This window comes from Anolis sagrei, chromosome 4 (assembly GCF_037176765.1).
Source record: "Anolis sagrei isolate rAnoSag1 chromosome 4, rAnoSag1.mat, whole genome shotgun sequence".
In the NCBI taxonomy this organism is placed as follows: Eukaryota; Metazoa; Chordata; class Lepidosauria; order Squamata; family Dactyloidae; genus Anolis; species Anolis sagrei.
Window position 1 is genome coordinate 96,277,650 of NC_090024.1, and position 19,688 is coordinate 96,297,337.

General features: G+C 37.0%; 1 protein-coding gene across 2 annotated transcripts in view; it reads left to right on the forward strand.

The window, feature by feature from the left end:
- Window positions 1-19,688, forward strand: part of CDH10 (cadherin 10) — a 159,604-nt gene that overhangs the window by 109,980 nt on the left and 29,936 nt on the right. For both annotated transcript variants that reach the window (XM_060774691.2, XM_060774690.2), the window contains exons 4-6: window positions 10,399-10,518; window positions 11,238-11,405; window positions 19,134-19,321. In XM_060774691.2, coding sequence (XP_060630674.1) covers window positions 10,399-10,518; window positions 11,238-11,405; window positions 19,134-19,321 — 476 coding nt within the window. The remainder of the gene's footprint in view (window positions 1-10,398; window positions 10,519-11,237; window positions 11,406-19,133; window positions 19,322-19,688) is intronic.

Here is a 19,688-nt window from a genome sequence, read left to right on the forward strand (position 1 = left end):
GAGTCAAAATGTGGAAGACCTTGGAGTGACATAAAAGTTACTATAATATTGCTGATAACTTTCCATTATACTACAGATCATATTATTACACGATATGTAAAACAGCCACTGATGAGAAATGCATGAATTAGGATTATGAATACTATTTGAACCTTTGACTTACATTTGTTCATGTATAGATAATTTTCCTTTTGCTGCATTCAAGGTTTGCTTTGTAGGACTGAAATCCTTCTCATTGTTTGCATTGTGTAAATTTCAGCCAGTGAGTGTAAAGTGCAATACAGTTACTCCAAATTGCACCATTGAACAAATCAATCATGCAAAATATGGCAATGCCTCACACTCATCTGTTATACAAACTTTGTACTACATGCACAACCCTAAATAGAATGCAGTCCTTCTTCAATGTTCTAGAAAGTGTGTTTGTGTAATAGTATTTATATCAGCAATAGTCACTAATAGGATTCTTGTTATTTGCTGAAACTCCCAGGCTCCTGCCTCAGCCCTACTAGAATGACAGTAAAGCTAAAGCATTCTAGAAGTTGTACTTCAAAAAAGTAACTTTTCAAGTTCTGATCCATTTGCACGTTACCCCCCACTTCATACTATTTATAGAAAGTGTCTCCTCTAGCTTTTTCTTATATTTAAACTTTCTTCCAGTTCAAATTTCAATTGATTCTCACCACTCATTCCTTAAGGCAGCTTTGTGAAGCATGTTGCTTCCCAGATGTTGTTTGGCTATTAGGGCTGTGCAAAATTGTCATTTGTCCTCATAAGTTGGATCAAATATGTTAAATTTCTATTTACAACATGCTATTCGACACATGGGTGTGGGCCACATCAAAAACTTAAAAATTCAAACTTACCCAATACTTTTTATTTGAATTTTGTAAACCTCGGAAGCCTCCCAAAGTCAGTTTCACTTTCAGTGTAAGCCAGCAAAGCAATGCCCAAAATGCTGCCATTCCTCTTTAAATTAATGGCCTCTCACAAAGAGGAACGGGAAGCAGCAGAGAGAAAGCACAGTTTGCTAGGAAAGAGACTGAGAAAGCACAAAATTCTGAGAAATGTAGTTTGGGAAGATGAGAAGCCCTCATTCAGAGACTTCCAACATTCCTGCCCTAAACTACATTTCCAAGAATTCTGCTCAGCATCAGAAAGCCCCAATCAGGATAGGGGAGAGATTTGTCCCTCTGTAGCAGCAGCCACTCAGAGTTACAATAAATTGTTGAATCTGCGAAGAGGAGTGACTGATACTTCTATTAAATAAATCTATGTTCTGGGCTGGGAAGAAATCCCCAGATGGAAGTTCCACTGGTTAATATGAGTGACATTCAAGGAAATAGCTGTTGTGATTTTGTTTTTTTTAAAAAGTTTATGTCAAAACTTTAAAGGGTAAATGTAAAGGTTGTCCCCTGACATTAAGTCCAGTCATGTCTGACTCTGGGGTGTGGTGCTCATTTCCATTTCTAAGCCAAAGAGCCGGTGTTGCCCATAGACACCTCCAAGGCCATGTGGCCGGCATGACTGCATGGAGCGCCATTACCTTCCCGCCATAGCAGTATCTATTGATCTACTCACATTTGCATGTTTTCGAACTGCTAGGTTGGCAGAAGCTAGGGCTGACAGTGGAAACTCACGCAGCTCCCCGGAATCGAACCTGCGACCTTTCAGTCAACAAGCTCAGCAGCTCAGCACTTTAATATCAGTAGATGTATGAATATTTCTGCATATGTGGTCTTGGTGGGGGGGGGGATGATTCTCTGTTATCTTATGTCATTGTATAAAAAATTCAAGGAGATAGCTCATGTAGGTTTTTTAAAAAATGGTGCTTAATTTTTTAAAAAAAATCCCCAAAAATCTATGGATAAGTGAAACATTCTGAAACTTGATGGGCTAATACTGGTAAATGCATTCTATCATTGTAGCAAGTTTCACCCCAATAGCTGTAAACATGAGGGAGATAGGAGCCTCTGAATTTTCCCCACTTGTTGTAACAAAAAAGGAACAAAATTTCATTACTTTTGTTATAGTAACAAAATTTTCATTAACAATACTTTAGAAGCATTTTACAAATGAAATGCCAGCACCCACTAATTTTTTAATAAGTTTTGAAACAATTTTTTTATCAGTTGCACAGGCCTATTGGCTATCAGTCTAATCATCCAGAATCATTTTCACAATGGACAACTGGTGGGGGGAACTGCAGTCTAGTAAAATTCATGGTGACATATTTCCCAGCTGTAATGTGTCAAAACATGTTTAACGTCTACTGAAAAAGGTTATCCAATGAGCTGCATTGTATATTTTAGCGTTTTTTTCCTCCTGCATTCAATCCCTGTCACCCTATTTTTGATTTTAATTATCCTTTTGTATTAGTATGAACAGGACTTGAAAAAGGAGTTCTTTAAAATATGCATCATCTTAACACATAATCCAAGAAAATCTGTCTGTGTGGAGATCAGTGCCCACTTCCATAGATGAAATAAAGTATATTTTGTTTGCTAGTGCGTAATTAATTTTTATAGGAACTGCCATCATTGTCACAATACAATTAATAACCAGCAATATACTCAGCCACTTTTAAAAAATCAGTTGCAAAGCATCGTCTTTATCTCCTCTGTTTCTGCCCTGCTTCCTACAAAGTAACAATGTTGAATTGTGATGGTGGTAAGGAGACATTTGTTCCATAGTATAGCCAACTAGAAATTAATAAAACAGAAAAAAGAGAGAAACACCAGCCATTACTACCCTAAATACAAAGCCGACATGTGGTAAATATTTGGGGGGAGGAAGGATTGCTGATCATAAATGTCCCTAAGGGAGACATTTCTTTTATTTTGCAGTAAAAAGTTAGAGCACACAGTATATCTCAGAAGGCAGTTGGGCTCTGGCAAATCTTGTTTCCTCTTTGCACAACTGAATTAAGCCTGGATTTGGGGAACAGGCAGTGACTATCAGTCCAGCACACAAATATGAGTTTGCAACTTGTAGTAGAGAAACCATTAAATGGATGACTCCAGTGTGACAAGATGCTTCCAACAAACAGCTTCCCTTGTGAAGGAGACTCTCAAGTCATCACATCCCCACATCCCCATGACCCTTAAGTGCTGAAATAACTGCAGAGTAAAGCAACAAGGTATAACACAATGTAACCTCTTAATACCAGAGGAGTCTGCTAGACAGAGCAGGGTGAGAAAGACATGCTTGGCTGATTTTTCTGATAAGTAGCAAAACAAAAATCAGGTTACATGTTATTTGAGTGGGATGTTTGTGGCGGGAAGCTAAAGCATCCCCTACAGCAATGATACACAGTGTCTTTGGGACACCGTCATATTATGGTTGCCTGATTAACAAGATCCTGCAACACCAGCTGTTGAACTCTCTCACGCACTGCCTCACAAGTACTGCTTATGTCCTAAATATTAATCCACTGTCTATGAAACAATCAGTGATTATACAGGAGTCTCAGGGATGGATTAAAAGATCTAGAGGATCTATACTAAGCTGCATTGTGAGGAGCTCCCTACACATTGGCCTTTGTCTCTTGTGCCACAACAGCTTGTAGAGGAATATCCTTTATTATCTCTTGGCTTCCTCAGCTGCATCTTGAAATCCCATGTACTTTCTTTGTCTTTTGGTGAGCCAGCTTTTTTTTTGCAGTGGCTTTTCTGTTGACATACAGAGGCCAAGGGAAGGCTTCATAGCTCTGCACTTTTCTCTACTTCCCTCATTTGTCTCTCCTAACCTACTTATTCTTTGTCTTTCATTTCTTTGCCTGCCTTTGGTCTGTCTTGGATCCTTTGGTTTTGCAGCTCTACATCTGAATTACGGAAGCTATGATTTTCTCGGTGTTGCTGATTGCTGTCATCCTTCCCAGTTGGTCTCTCAGCCTTCTAATCTGTTCCGCCCTCCTGCCTCAGAGATATCAATGCAAACTTCACACAGGTGGGACCACCTTCTGAGTTCACAGGAGGGCTGCAACAGTTATATTGCCATCCTTCTGAGCTGGTGTTCCTTTTGTCTTCTTCTTCTGAAGTCCAACAATCTATTTATAGGGGCTACCTCCTCCCTCTCTCGGCAGGCTTTTTCATTCACTCCATCATTAGTAGGATATGTCCTCTTTCCTGCTACCGGATCTACAATGATTTCCCCTAACAGGGCGAGTTTGTCTTTCCTTCATTTGTCCTAGTGAAGTTTGAATACCTTTTCCCCAACCTAAAGAAACACTAAAAGACAACATAGTACTGTTTCTTATATTATTTGTGGAATTCCTCAGAAGCAGCAGTATTGACAGCTTAATACAACAATCTTACAAAATAACAGTGTAGTTTTGCTTCACCCCCTAACACTTCCCATTCTGTTCAACATTTTCAGAAGCCAGGAAAATACAACAGTTCAGAAATCTAATTTCAGAAACTGCACAAGTTGTGCTTTAGGCTAGGAAACAAATCTACACAGCGTATATGTAGAGTCTTACAAAACATCAGTAAACAAAATCAATACAGATTCACTCTTCTTAAGAGGGATACCCAATTCTTCTGTGCAAAGGAGGTGCTGTTAGCATTGCCTCCAAATACTGCAATTAAAGTTGTGATAACAACCAAAGACAGATATGTCTTTCATAATCTTTAATAATCAATTGTTCTTCACTGATTCAGTGGGATATACTAATATATTATTTAGTTTCCCTCTAACTCTTTTTAATTCTTACTCTCTGAACTTGGTTTCATGCCTTTAGATCAGGCATTAATACTCTTCATCTTTGGCTAGACCTGCTGGGAACTGCAGTTCAACAAATCTCAAGGGACACACTTTGCCCACAAATGGTGCAGCTGCTTCATTTCAACTTCAATTTTATTTCATCAGGGTTCAGATCTATGTCACCTATGGAAATCCCCTGGGTGACCAGTTTGCCACGTTGAACATTGGAGGTGGATCCTGTTAATTTCAAATAAGGTTTCATTTTCCCCTTCCATTACTTAAAAAAAAAACCTTATTTAAAGCCTGTATACCTGTGTTTATGTGTGTGTAGTAAGATGCTACCATTCAACAAACTGGTGGCAATAATGTATTCACTGTAATATCCCTTGGGAATGAGATTCTTCAAATAGAAATTGTAGAGATGGTATATTTGCACAGAGAGCACTGTATCAGAAATATATTTTCCTTCCACATCCATAGGTTACTAATGCATGTCAGCTTAATTCCACCCCCACCTCCCTGAAGTGGATCTTTGTGTTGAAGATTCTGCCAATTGCCAAATATGAAATACGGCATTAATACATCTGTGTTCTCCTAAACTGAAAATAGAAACCTACAAACTAAACCCAAAACAAATAAACCAAATAGAAATAAAAACAGTGCCACACAATGTGTTGGAATTTCTTCTGACATTCTACAGTGCCTTGAAATGGGACTCCTGGCTCTTCAAAAGATTTTGATCTGCAAAGCGTAGCACACGGGTGTGCCATTGAAAGGGATTAAAAATTGGCTGGCAGGCAAGAAATAAGATGATTTTTTTTTTAAAAAAAAAAAAGTAACAGTAGAAAATGCAGAAATGTAACAAGCTGAGTAATGCTGCAAGGGTGAGTCAAGGCTCACTTTAATTTTTCCTCAGAAGCCTTTGAAGGATGTTAAGTTTCTAAAATGGCTAAATGTAGAGATGAAACAGAAGGAAGGACCCTTAATATATTCAAATTGATTAGAACGGATTAGTCTTCCACCTGATTAGAGGATCAGGCATTTCAGCATGGCAAAAGGGAAGGCAGGAAAGCTACAGGGTAGAACTTGCTGTGCCTTTAAAGCTGGCCAAATTATTCATTACAAAGTTATTTCCCCCCACTTCCTGCTTGAATGATCAGTCATTTTTATCTATGATGGATTAATTTGTGCTGGCCCCATACTTGTAATAAATGTGGCCAAGGCTTATTTACCAAAGTATCAAACAGAGCTGTCTGGTCTCAGGGCAGCAGTTGAAGCTCCAGGGTACTGCTGTGCCTCCATACGCCTGCAGACCAATCCCAAGATGAGTGGTACTGGAGAAATAAAATTTTATTGTTGAGTGTGATGTTGCTCTAAATCCCCTGCCTGATTTATGAAGCAAGGACATTGCAGCAGACAGGCCCGTAGCCAGGATTTCATTTCGGGGGGGGGGGGCTGAATTTTTTTCAGGGGGGTTTCGGGGGGCTGACTTTCAGGGGGGTGAGTCCGAGTGAAAGAGGGTCTAGCCTAGCAAACCTTTTGTATCATTACCCCAACACCCCAATGCATATGGGATATATTGAGTATGGTGATCAGATCATGATATGAATAAACATAACAGTTTAAATAATGCACCAGTAAGGCTTTTTTGTGAACCACCATGAGAATTTCAGGGGGGGGGCTGAAGCCCCCCGAGCCCTCCCCCCTGGCTACATGCCTGGCAGCAGATGACCCTCCTTATACCCCACCATCTTCATGAGGGTTCCCTCTTCCCAGGAGCCCCTTCATGCTGCCCTGTTTGGTGCACTTCCAGCCAGCTAGCCAGTCAGAAGGCAGGGCCTGCCTTGGCACCATCTTTGGCTGAGCCCTGTTTAAAAGTAGGGGTGCCCAGCAGGCCAGCCCAGTGCCTCTAATAGATCTTGGGCATCTATCTCAACCATCCTCATATGACTGCAAGGTCCTGTGGCTCAGTCTGACACAGTTAATATGTATGCTACATTTATACATACATTGCTATCCCAAAAGCCTAAGAGTTTGGGGAGGATATGGAAGAGATACCTATCCCATGCATATACTTTGACCAGTCATATCATTTGAAATCTCAATTGCATCCCAGTGTCACAACCTTGTACAAGTCCCAGCAGCAGTGTTACAAGGTCTGGGAGGGTCAATACTGTATGTTTCTTTCTTTCTTATGGATGCCAACCATTCTCCTCTATACTTAGGACTTCATTTGGTTGTGGGTTGCACAGAAGCCATACAAAGGTGCTACCGGGTCAGGCTGTGTGATTGCTTATTAATCCTGCTATTATGTACATTGACTAGCAACTAAAATAATAAAACTGGCATTCTGCAGAGGTTGCTCTCTTCACCATCACACACAACTAAATAAGCATTTCTACATACTTCCTTTGCCCATTTGTAAATAAAAAGGTGTTGTCATTGTGGAGGGAGGAGCCAGGATGGGCAGAATCAATTTCTTTCTGCCACCATTACCATTTTGGGACTGAGGAGGTATAGAAAACAAGATATTCAAAACATTCGGGAGAAAATAGCAAGCATGCAAATCCTGCACTACTTCCCGTGTCTCTGTAACCTTAGCAAGCTCGATCTTTCAACATCCCCCCCTTCATGTCTCAGTCATACAAGTCCTTCTGAACTCTTGCCTCTCAAACTCCTGCTGTGCTGCCAGGCTTTTCTTTTGCCTATCAAAGGGATAGCAGAAAGAAATTTAAGACTGATAAAGCTTCATTTCCCAATTTCCTCCTGTAAAAATGTAAGAATAACCCTTTATATACATTGTTGTGAGTTTTTTGGGCTCTATATTAAACTCTTGGGATTACAGAGAGATTAAAAAATAAAAGAGGGAAGAGACAGTGGGAAAAACAAGTCTTTACCATGTGATGACAAATTAAACAGATACATTTTAAGGAAAAGAGAGAGAAGGATAGGATGTGATGGAAATAGGAAAATCTTCCATTTGATTACAAAACTGGGTATGGCAAAGCTTAAGATAAAACCTACTCTCCCAAATACTTATCCTGTGGGATGAAGTCTTCTGTTTGTTTCAACAAATGGACACACTATGTACCCATATATGTTTGTGTGTTTGTCAATTTGTTTATATTTGTATGCTGTGGCATTTGTGTGCATTCTAGGCTTGTTTGATACAAAAAAATGGTTCAAAACTCATTTTGGATGTAGGGGGCGCTGGTGGTTCAATTCTAAAGACAATTCCAATTTTCACAGAAAAAAATATTTAAAACTTTTTGAAACTTCTAAGACTTCCGAATCCTCCCTTAATGATTTAAAAGTGTTATTTCCTGTTTCATTGGGTGGGCTTTACTTTGAAAGTAGTTGTTTTACTCCAGAAGCGGGGGAAGGGGGCAAAGGGAGGAAATTCATCCACTTTGGTTTAAAATGCTTCCCAGTCTTGAGACAGAAGCGGGGGGAGGGGAAAGGGAGGGAATTCATCCACTCTGGTTTAAAATGTTTCCCAGGCTTGAAAAATAAAACAAAAAGTGATGAACATTTATTATATCTAACATTGTCTCTAGTTTGTGAGCCTGTAATGAAGCCATGAACTATATATCCCAGCCCTGAACGGTTTGGGACCACCCTACCTGCGTGACCGTATCGTTGTCTACGAACCCACACGTTCACTCCGGTCATCTGGAGAGACCCTGCTCGTGATCCTGCCCGCGTCACAAGCACACTTGGTGGGGACACAAGACAGGGCCTTCTCTGTGGTGGCCCCCCGCCTCTGGAATGCCCTCCCGAAATACCTCAGACAAGCCCCTACATTGGCAGTCTTCAGGAAGAATTTGAAAACCTGGCTGTTCCAATGTGCCTTTTCAGACTAGGAACCCCAGTACCAAATCACAGAAGCACTTTAGTTAGAACCAAGATCACTGCACACCGCACTTATACTATAATCCCATATCCCTCCGACACATCAGCACTTTTAATCCTGTACCCCTACTTTGGCCGGCTCAGTTTTAATAATGTCTTGTTGTACTGCTTTTGTTATTGTTTTTGCTTAACTGTTTATTTGCTAGGTACTGTATTGTTGTATTGTTGTATTGTGTGGGCTCCGGCCCGTTGTAAGCCGCATCGAATCCCTTGGGAGATGCTAGCGGGGTACAAATAAAGTAATAATAATAATAATAATAATAATAATAATAATAATAATAACAACAAGAAAGCTCTCAACAAAACTTGAATTCAATGAGATTGCATCATATAACTACAGGGACTACAGTGCCCAGTCCTCCAGATCTCAATTTTAGATTTGTTTGTTTCTTTGTTTTTCTCTATTTCTTGTATCATAATGCGTTATGTGCTGGAGAACTCAAATGTCACATCATTAATGTCCCATTTTTAGAACATTAACAAAATGAACAAAATGAATGAAAACTGTTCCTGAAGGGTTTTTTTTTTCACTTATAGACTACACATTTGCTTTGTTTTTATTGTTTACCCTATACAGACAATCCCCACATTACGAACAAGATAGATTCTGTAGATAGGTTCTCTAGGTTGTTCTTAAGTTGAATTTACATATAAATTGGAACACGTACATTTTTAAGTGTAACTCCACACACACACACACACACACACACACACACACACACACTTATATACATATATACATGCATGCTTTAGATAATAGGGAAGAGTTAATACTTCTGTGGTGTGTGCTTTGCTGTCTATGTCCCTGTTCCGAAGACTTTGCCTCACTTTCTGTCCCTGTGATAATTGGATGTCAAAAAATGTGAAATGTTGTGGAAACAAGGATTGGTGCTAAAGCTGCAGTAGAGACACCATTTCTCCATAACTCTTTAAGGATTGAATTTCCCCTCCAAGGGGTGGATTTCTCTCACTTATTGTTATCTCACCCCCATTTGTAACTATGAGTCATTTGTAAGTTGGATGTTTGTAACTTGGCGACTGCCTATATTGTAATATTGTTTTAAGAACAGTGTTGCCTCATATAGACAAAATTATGATCTTTTGGTTATATCCAGTCTTTTCAAAGACAATTTGCTTAACTCATTCGTGAAAGGATAGTAATGCCAAGACTTCAAACTTTTGGCACAGGTAAGCACAGATGCAGCTTAGGATCCAAGCTGAAGAGGTAGCCCAACCTCCTGATTTGGTTTGTGGAGTTTCTCCACCCCCAATTCCTGGGAGCTCTTCTCTACCAATGAATGCTGGTACATCACCAAACTGCATTGTGATTTCATAGCATTTAACCACGACAGTTAAAATGATGCCGAACTGCATAGATGCATCCCAAGGGCTTCACCAGGTTGAGTACCTTTTAGTATTCATAATCATTATCTGGATCAATTAAAACTTTTTTGGCCTACTCTTGGGACTTCAAATGTAATGATGGGTTCACATGGAGTTCCTGATGATATAAGCTGGTGCCTCCAACCAGTCCCTGGAGGATCCAGTGTAATTATTTTTCCCACAATGGATCAATCTTTAGTTGTTCTTATTATCTTAAAAAATATTCTTATTAGGTTCAATGGAAGGTCTCTTAGTCTTCTTCAGAAAATACTTATTTTAAAAATGTGGATTTCTATCAGCAGGGAAAAAAGAACTGAAGTGCTCTCAGTGTTTCTTTGAATATTTAGCATTTTCATCTTCCAACAGCATGCAGAACTAAGTCCTATCTGAATATTATAGGTACTTCTGTTGTGCAAGTTACAGCCACGGACGCCGATGACCCTTCGTATGGAAATAGTGCCAGAATCATCTACAGCATTCTTCAAGGCCAACCATATTTCTCAGTGGAACCAGAAACAGGTCAGGAATAGGAATATTATTTTGTTTCATTTTTTATCTGCTTTAGATAAGCATGTTAAGGAGACAGAACAGTCACAGCTATTTTCAACTGTGTGTCATGACCTGATACTTTCAGGAAGGAAATTCCGGATATGTGAGAAATGTGAAAATCATATTGATACATTTTGTACTTGAAAAAAGGGGGGCTTCTTTTAAGTGCAATGTAGTGTGAAAGCTGTTCTGTACATTATATGCAAAATGAAATAATATAATTCTAGACAGTACCACTTTGGAATCTAGGTGAGAAAGATGTATTTGAATGTTCTACCATGTTTTTTTTTTAATTCCATGTACTAAATTGGCATACAAGGGAATTTTATTTGTAATTTCATTATTATATATAACCAAATTACATAGTTTATTACATGTGGAGGGATATTTATTTTTGTTGTTGTGGAGAACATTGAAATGCATTCAGTTTCTCACCATTTAAAATACTACATCAAACATTCTATCATCTTACAAGAAATAGGACACCCCTATTTTTTGCTTATCACTTTTCTGAGTTTTAGCTTTTTTTGTTGTTGAATTATTCCAGTTTATAAAATATCTTTTTTAAATTTTAGAATGGCTATATTACTTCAAAATGTGTGTTCGTATATGTGTATGTGTTTGTACATGCAACTTTGAATGATGCCAGCATTGTGAGCAATAACAATAATGTATTTCTTTGTTTAAAGGAATCATCAGGACTGCTTTACCGAACATGAACAGGGAAAACAGAGAGCAGTACCAAGTTGTTATCCAGGCAAAAGACATGGGAGGCCAGATGGGTGGATTATCAGGGACCACGACAGTGAACATCACCCTGACTGATGTCAATGACAATCCACCTCGTTTTCCCCAAAGTAAGCCTCCTTTAACAGCCCTTCTGCACAACAAAAGCACCAGGATGCAAAGAGTTCAGCAACCACCATCTGGTTTAATTTAAAGAAAATCTAAATTAGAAAATCTGGCACACATGAACAAAAGGCTTATATGCTGATTTATTCAATGTTATTAAAAGCAAAAATGAAATTTTATGGGATCATCATTGTTATAGGGTGGGGGATGGTCAGACAGAACAACAAGACAAACCCTTTTTGATAACCAAGCTCTATAGTCAGAAAGCTACAATCCATTAAAAGGATGTAATTTTTTGGATGCAATGAGTAATTGAAGCAATTTTCTTCAGGTTTTTGTTATTGTTTTGATCAGAAGAGGATTGTCTTATTGTTCCTCTGTGGCTGAGAGAGTGTGACTCATGCACTGGATTTTTGTTCTAGTTCAACTCTTAAATCACTATACCATTCAGACTTTCATTCTTCACAGTATGAGAAAGTATTTAAATGCTGCATTCCTGCAGTCTCTGTCTCAGCCTGCAGTCTCAAGAACTCTTCACTGTTTGAGAAATATTTCCATGTTACTTTTTTTGTCCAGAAAACAGCTATATCTCCATAGGAACATACTGCTTCCTGAGCAGGAAGTGCTCTGTTCATAATTTTACATGACAATATTTTATGTTCAAGTAACAATATTATCTGCACAGATATACTATTTTCTGCACAGAAAAGGCTGTTACCATACAAAAATGTCACACACAACTTCTATATAGAATATTCCTCACACGATGAAGATTTTATCAGTCCAGGAGGCAATTGACATATTTATTCCAGATTGCTGTGCAATTAGTCCGGTTTTCCAAGAATTCTTAGGTAATGCTTGGGAAGATAATGCTTGTTATAAAGCTTTTCTTTTCCAAGAAAGCTTTGAAAAATGAAGCTCAGCTAGCCTTCTGGCCAGACTCCCCATAAGTGTTACATGAAAACAGTAATACTATCTGCATGGACTTCAAAGTTTTAAGTCTTTGTGTCTTTGATTCTAACCAGGAGAACTTGGAAAAATCAATTGCCTTCTCGATCCATTAAATAGTGAGACACTGGGAATATCATTTCTCATTATATAGAGCAATAGCAGACAGATTCTGGGCATGCTTGGAAGTGCACAAGATTAATACCTACAGCACTATAAAAAGAGAACATTTTTGATTACATTTAGTCATTCAATAGCTGGATACTTTTTATTTGTCTGTGACTTACTATATGAGATTTAGAATACACGTATTCTTCACTCTGTTTTATGGTAAAGGGAAACAATAAGGAAAATGAGAATTTCAGGGTAGGTTGCATGCCTTCTCACACACACACGTTTAATGAGATGATTGGGAGGAGAAGTAAAAAGGAATAGTGAGAATCACCAGAGCAGCCCCAGCTATCTTAAGGATGTAAATTCTACATTTTACTACTCTCAAGAAGTTTATGGACTACTGAAAATGGTTGTAATACTTATTCTTACTGCACAGAATATCTGTCCCATTGATTGCTTTCTGCAACTGCTGGTATAAAATTATGCAAAGCAGACTATTAGAGGTGCTCAGAATATTTATTAATGTATATTTTTTATTTCAAAAATTCTACAACTGAACCATGTTTTGGGTTGTGTAGCTCTTCTTTATGGAAATGTTTGAAAAGAAAGATCCATATTAAAATCATTACCATATATATATATATATATATATATGCTAGAATATAGAAAGCATGTTAGTAAATATCACAGTACTGTGCACAGTCTTAAAAATGCTGCCTCTGCCTTCTAAAGAAACAAGACTTTTAAAATGTCAGAATAGATATTATATTATACGAACTGAGAAACTACACATCTAACTGTTTATTTTTTACTTTAGGTAGTTTACATTTCTAAATATCAAACTATAAGAAATGTTAAATATGTTGCATGCATCTGAGCTGTTCCAGATTGGGTTTTGTTGCAACATTTATTCCAGGAAGAAATCATTTAATTTCCCCCTCTTCCCAATTTTCATGGTTGTTTGCAGGCAGTGTTCTCCTCTGTTCTGATCCTGCAACATCAGTTGTGTCTCATTCACTGTGCGATTTTGGCCAAGGGATCCCATAAGGCTATTTCAGTCATTCATGAAAGTACAATGAATACACTAAACAGTTTTACAGTGGCAGTCTCCACCCTTGGACTCCATGCATTCAGATATGGACAGTACAGCTGTAAATACTGAAAGATCTGTTAACTTAACTGGAAAAATCAACACAGATATAGTTTCCAGTCCTATGGAACTATTTATCTTCATGCAGAGATGGATGGACAAGGGCCTTTACAGAAAATAGGTTAGTCAGGAGTAGAATGTATCCCTGTCATTTCATGATCAATGTGCCCTGAAATGCTGTAGGGAACAAGTTAATGTAATAGTGTGAGGTAGCCTGAACAAATATAGCTATGCAAAAAAACTCAATATGGATAGATGAAGAAACCTTATTTTTAGGATAATGTAATCATTGTTCAGTAATGTTAAACCCTTACTGTTACCTTCTGTCAGTTCTTTTCATCACAATAGTCAATGGTTTTGTCATGGTTCATGTTGGCTGCTGGCTAATAATAATAATAATAATAATAATAGTAATAATCACCACCACCATCATCATTATCACAGTCTTTTAAAAATAGCATACCACATTTCATTCTAGAAAGTACAAGGTACATTTGTAAATCTCCATCATCTCATTGTATTGTCACATCTGCGAAGAAAATATGGCAAAAAGAAAGCAAATGACTTAGGGAGACATTCTAAGCCTTGATCCAACATAACATCCTACTTCTATAGAATGGTCCACATTTTATCAGATGATGCATGAAGTCATTCTAAATTTCACTTGTATTGTGTGTGAGAGAGCACATCACTGGTGGGGTGGGAAATGCATACAGTGATGTTAAAAGATAAAGGTAAAGGTTTACCCTTGATATTAAGTCTAGTCATTTCCGACTCTGGGGGGTGGTGTTCATCTCAATTTCTAAGCCAAAGAGCCAGCATTATCCATAGCCAAAGAGCCAGCATTATCATGTGGCTGGCATGACTGCATGGAGAGCTGTTACCTTCCCACCAAAGCAATACCTATTGATCTACTTGCCTGCTTTCAAACTGCTAGGTTGCCAGAAGCTGGGGCTAACAGCAGGAGCTCACACCTCTCCCAAGATTTCAACTGCTGACCTTTCAGTCAACAAGTTCAGAAGCTCAGCGGTTTAACCTGCTGCATCACTAGATTATGTTAGGGGAAATGAAATACAGAAAATACAGACAAGTGCTAATTACTTTATTTACTGCGAGCATTCAAAAGAAAAGAAGATGTGATAACACAAGACAGACATTAGTAAGCTAATTATCACTTCTTGCATCAGACAAAGTGGACTCTGGTTCAAGAAAACATATGTCATAATATGTTTGATAGATTATTTTTAGTCTTTGTGCTGGGCTTTTTCCCTGTACTAGATGGTTTGATTTGCAGAAAGGACAGGAATTCAGTTACAGAAACTCAACACTGTGGGCATCTGTGTTCACATTCTTGTAAGCAGAGTCCAGGCAAATTTATTCACTGTTTCCCCTCAAAAGTAGCAGACAGTCATTTCAGTAATTTTCTTCTGACTATAAGAAAGTTTTTGAAAACATAAAAAAAACTATTTGCAATTTTTAAAAACTGTTTGCAATTTGGAACTTGCTTTACACAAAATTGGCAAAAAGAATGGAAGAAATATGAATATTTCATAACTACTATGCAGAATTATATAAAATAAAAAAATCTTCAGGAAAAAATTGATAAATATCTACAAAGAAAACAGTACCTACCAAGCATCTCACAGCAACAACAATAACTGCCACATGCCCAAATCTCATTATATATATTTTAATTTCAGTTTGAAAAATAAAGATCAACCAAGTTCCTGATCCAGACAGTTCATCAGCAATATACTACAAATATTTCAAAGAGGAATTATATTTACCATTGATATACACATTTAATTTGGTTCTGAAAAAAACACAAATACCAAAAGACCACAACTTAACAGAAGCTAGAAATTATAGCTCTATCTCTCTCTTAAATAATGATTCTAAAATATCCAGTTCTATATTAGCAGAAAGACTCAAAAATGTGCTTCAAGAATGGATTCATCAAGATCAAAATGACTTTCTACCTATAAGGCGATTGAGAAATAACACAAGGGAAATTATAGACAGCATAGAATATGTAAAGCACCATAATGAAAAGGAAGTGATGTTAATCTTCCTAGGTGATGAAAAAGCCTTCAATAAATTGAACTGGGAATACTTTATATCTATAATGGGAAAGATGAATTTTAGAAGCAACTTCTTATTTTGGATGTGATCAATTACAACACTCAGCATGCAAAAATCCCAGTAAATGGAAATTTAGCAAACTAATGACAAATCCAGAAAGAAACAAGACAAGGTTGCCCTCTTTCCCCACTACTGTTAATTCTCTCACTGGAAATCTTTATTCTGAATATTAGACAAAGTGAAGACATCAAAGGAGTACACATACAAGGTCAAGAATGCATTTGCAGATTATTTGATGATAGTTTTAGATGATTCCTTGACCGGTATGGAACTCTTGTTGAAAACATTACAAGAATATGAAAAAGTGGCAGGATTCAAAATAAACTCAAAAAATAATATAATAACTAAAAACAAGAAGAAAGAGCAAAAAGTAGAACTTTCACACATATCAGGAATTGCCATAGAGAAGAAAGTGAAATATCTGAGGATCACCATATCAGATAAAAATTGGTTTTATTTCAGAACAATTACAATAAAATTAGGGGAGAAATCAAGCAAGATCTACAAAGGTGGAATACACTACAATTGTCCTTACCAAGATGCAAAGCTTAAATTAAAATTAGCATTCTACCAAAAATGTTATTTTTTATTCTAAACTAGCCCAATAATAGTAAACAATAAGCCATTTAAGAGTTGGCAAAAAGATTTAACAAAATCTATATGGCAGGGGAAGAAACAAAGAATATGATTCAAAGTACCAAAAGATTATAGAAAAAGAAGAAATGTAGGACTACCTGATTTTAAAATGTTTTTGCAGTTTCCTGTATGACATGGGTAAAGCACTGGATAATGTTGAGAAATGAAAAAAGTTGTTACATTTAGAGGGGCACAATCTGAAATGTGGCTGGCATGCATATTTATGGAACGAGAAAGTTTTTGCTAACAATTACATCAGGAAGGCTCTATTGAGAATTTGGAGTAAATGTAAATCCATATTATACCCCCAAACACCACTACAAATTTTGATACAGGAAGCACTTTATAGAATTCAGAAAAATGATAATGAAAGATAGATGATATATCAAGATTTATGGAAATGAGAAAGTGTCCAATCTAATTTCAGAACAAGGAAAGAGCCAATGGCAGAGGAATCAAATACAATCTGGTACCAGCTTATACAATTGTGGGACATAAGCTGGAAGAAAAAAAATACTAAATTATAGAGAAACCAAAAGATACAAGCAAGAAACCCATTTTTAAAAATAATTTATGTGCATATGTTTTTACTTTAAATTTATATGTGATTAGAATAGAGATATATGTTGTGTAGTTTGATATGTAATTGTTGTTGGGCGTCTCTGTATCTATACATAATGCCCATAAAGCATTATTTGTGTATTTTTTTTCTGTTAAAATTGTAATTAATTTGGGGGGTGAGTGAAGAAACAGCATTCTCTGTGTGGAAAATTATATTTTAGGGTAGAAAATGCACAGAAAATTGTATTTTCAGTGGAAATCAACCATGTGCAAATTGTGTGCAGAATGCCCATTACAGATTTTTTTGCACAGAAAGCAATATATTAAAATATGTTTTATGCAGATTTTTTTTTCTATTTGAAAACAATCATGTGGAAGTTTTGCACAGAATGAATTTTGTATTGAAAAGTTTCTTGTCAGTTCGGGAGTATTTTAAGAAAAACAAGACATTGCATATCAAGCTAGTGTGTATGTGTGTATATTATATACTATGGGAAAACATCACAAAAATAAAATCTGACCAACTGTTGTGATTTAAGAAGAGTTTGACAGAAACATAAAATGTTTTATAGTTGTAAAAATGATTGCTTGTTATTTCATATTACATTACAACTACCAAAACCCTTTAGCTGTGTGACACAAAAGTACATTTTTTTTAAAAAAAATCTAATTCTAATTTTAAAGCACACTGAAACTGTAAGTTTTCTGCCTAAGAAATGAAGTAAAAAAGAAAGCAATGCTTCAGAACTTGTTCAGCTGTGTTTTTGCCTTTCTCTGTAATTGTGTCTGAACTACATTTCTTATTGATAGCTAGGGAGACTTTAGAATATTTCCAGTAATAATGGATGGAAGTTGATCCATCTTCATTATCAATGCCTGCCAAGAAAATTGAGAATCAACTAGTGTTTTGCAGATTTTTAGCAAGTTCTCTTCCATGTGCATAAAAGTTTCTCTTTTCAGAAAAAACCCCCATTGCTTTACATTAAAATTAGCAGAACAAGCACATTACAGTGAAACAGAGATGACTAAAGGACAAAACTGTCCAAAATTGTATGCACTAATATTTCATAGGATGCATCTATACTGTGGAATTAACACGGTTTGACACCACTTTTACTGTCATGGCTCACTGCTATAGAATCATGGGATTTGTAGTTTGGAGACACACCAGAGCTCTCTTTTTTTTTTCTTCAAATGACTTATTTATTACTGAATTTTTATTTTCCATTGTTAGATCAACCTGTATGTGGCATTACATCCAATTTGGAGTAATATCCTTACTGTGCAAGCTGTTTGTTAGTGAGCAACATTAATTTTTCCATGTGGAACACAGCTGAGTTATATATTATGACATCCTTAGTGCTTGATAATATTGTTCTTGTGCTGTGCTGAAATATATCCTTCCATTTTCTTTCTTCATTAAGAAAGAGGATTTGCCTTTTTTTCTCATTATAAAGGCATTTCATAAGTTCTTTTGAATTTCTTTTCATGACATTTAAAGCTTGTTATGAGGTGTGTGTGTTTGTGATTTTTTCTTTCACTTCTTTTCAGCAATCTATTGCTTCCTAACCGCCTTTGATTCGTGTCCTGACAAAACTCTTTGAGAAGGGTCACTTCACAAATCCGTGGAGGTTACCTTCTGCTCATTTTCAACACCAAAGCTTATTTTCAAAACCAGAATACTTTAAAAAATATTTCCTTATAAAGAAAAGAGTTGTCATAACAAGGAAGTCTTTCAATCATAGCAGACATGATCCACAGGCACTTGATTCTGGAAGCACCCTCTCATTTTCTACTCCTTCTTCATACACTGGGGTAAAATTGAACAACATGTTGCCTGTGCAGCACAAATTCACATCCCCTTCCACTTTGTGGGGTGGGGCAGTTGCAGACCTTGCTTCATTCTGGACAGAAATATTCCCCCAAACGTGCAAACATTTCCTAGGTATGGCATAGATTGTGCAGTTTGCCTCATTACTCAACAGCTTTCTATTCATGGTAGTTAATCTAACTTACTTCCAGCATTTATGGGATAGCCCACCCAATGACAATAATGCACGAAAATCCAATAGACATCTGACACAGATAAATGCTCGTGGAACTGCAATGCTAAGATATTAACCAATCCAAGGGGTGACTAATACAATTCTTTGGTATTTTTTACTCTTGTTTTCCTTTGCAGGCTCTGTTCATTTCCGTATTCAGGAATCCTCTCCAGTTGGCACTCCCATTGGAAGTGTGAAAGCCTCTGATGCAGATGTCGGGAGAAATGCAGAACTTGAATATCGCATTGTTGATGGTGATGGAAGGGATATGTTTGACATTGTTACCCAAAAGGATACACAAGAAGGCATCATAACAGTGAGGAAGGTTGGTATTCTCACTGTGAATCAGTGAATGTCTTTTTAAAGAGGAAACAAAGTAGCAAAAATACTTTGAGAGTATATATTTCGAGTGATGGCCCTTCTAAAAGTTCAACCAGGAAATATTGTATGATTCTATTTTTGATTTTGTGTGTTTTTTCTTTATATAGAAGGAAAAGCATTGTTGCAAAAAAAAAATGCCACAGGAGACATAAATAGTAATTTCCTTAATATTTTCCACTCTTATATGTAATGTGTGGAACAGTTTGTTTTGGTTTCATATCTGCATAGCACTTTGATGGAAAGGTTAATAGCTTGTATGGCTCTAGACCTGTGAGGCACAAAATGTTGTGTGGGAGGACCCACTTTTCTGG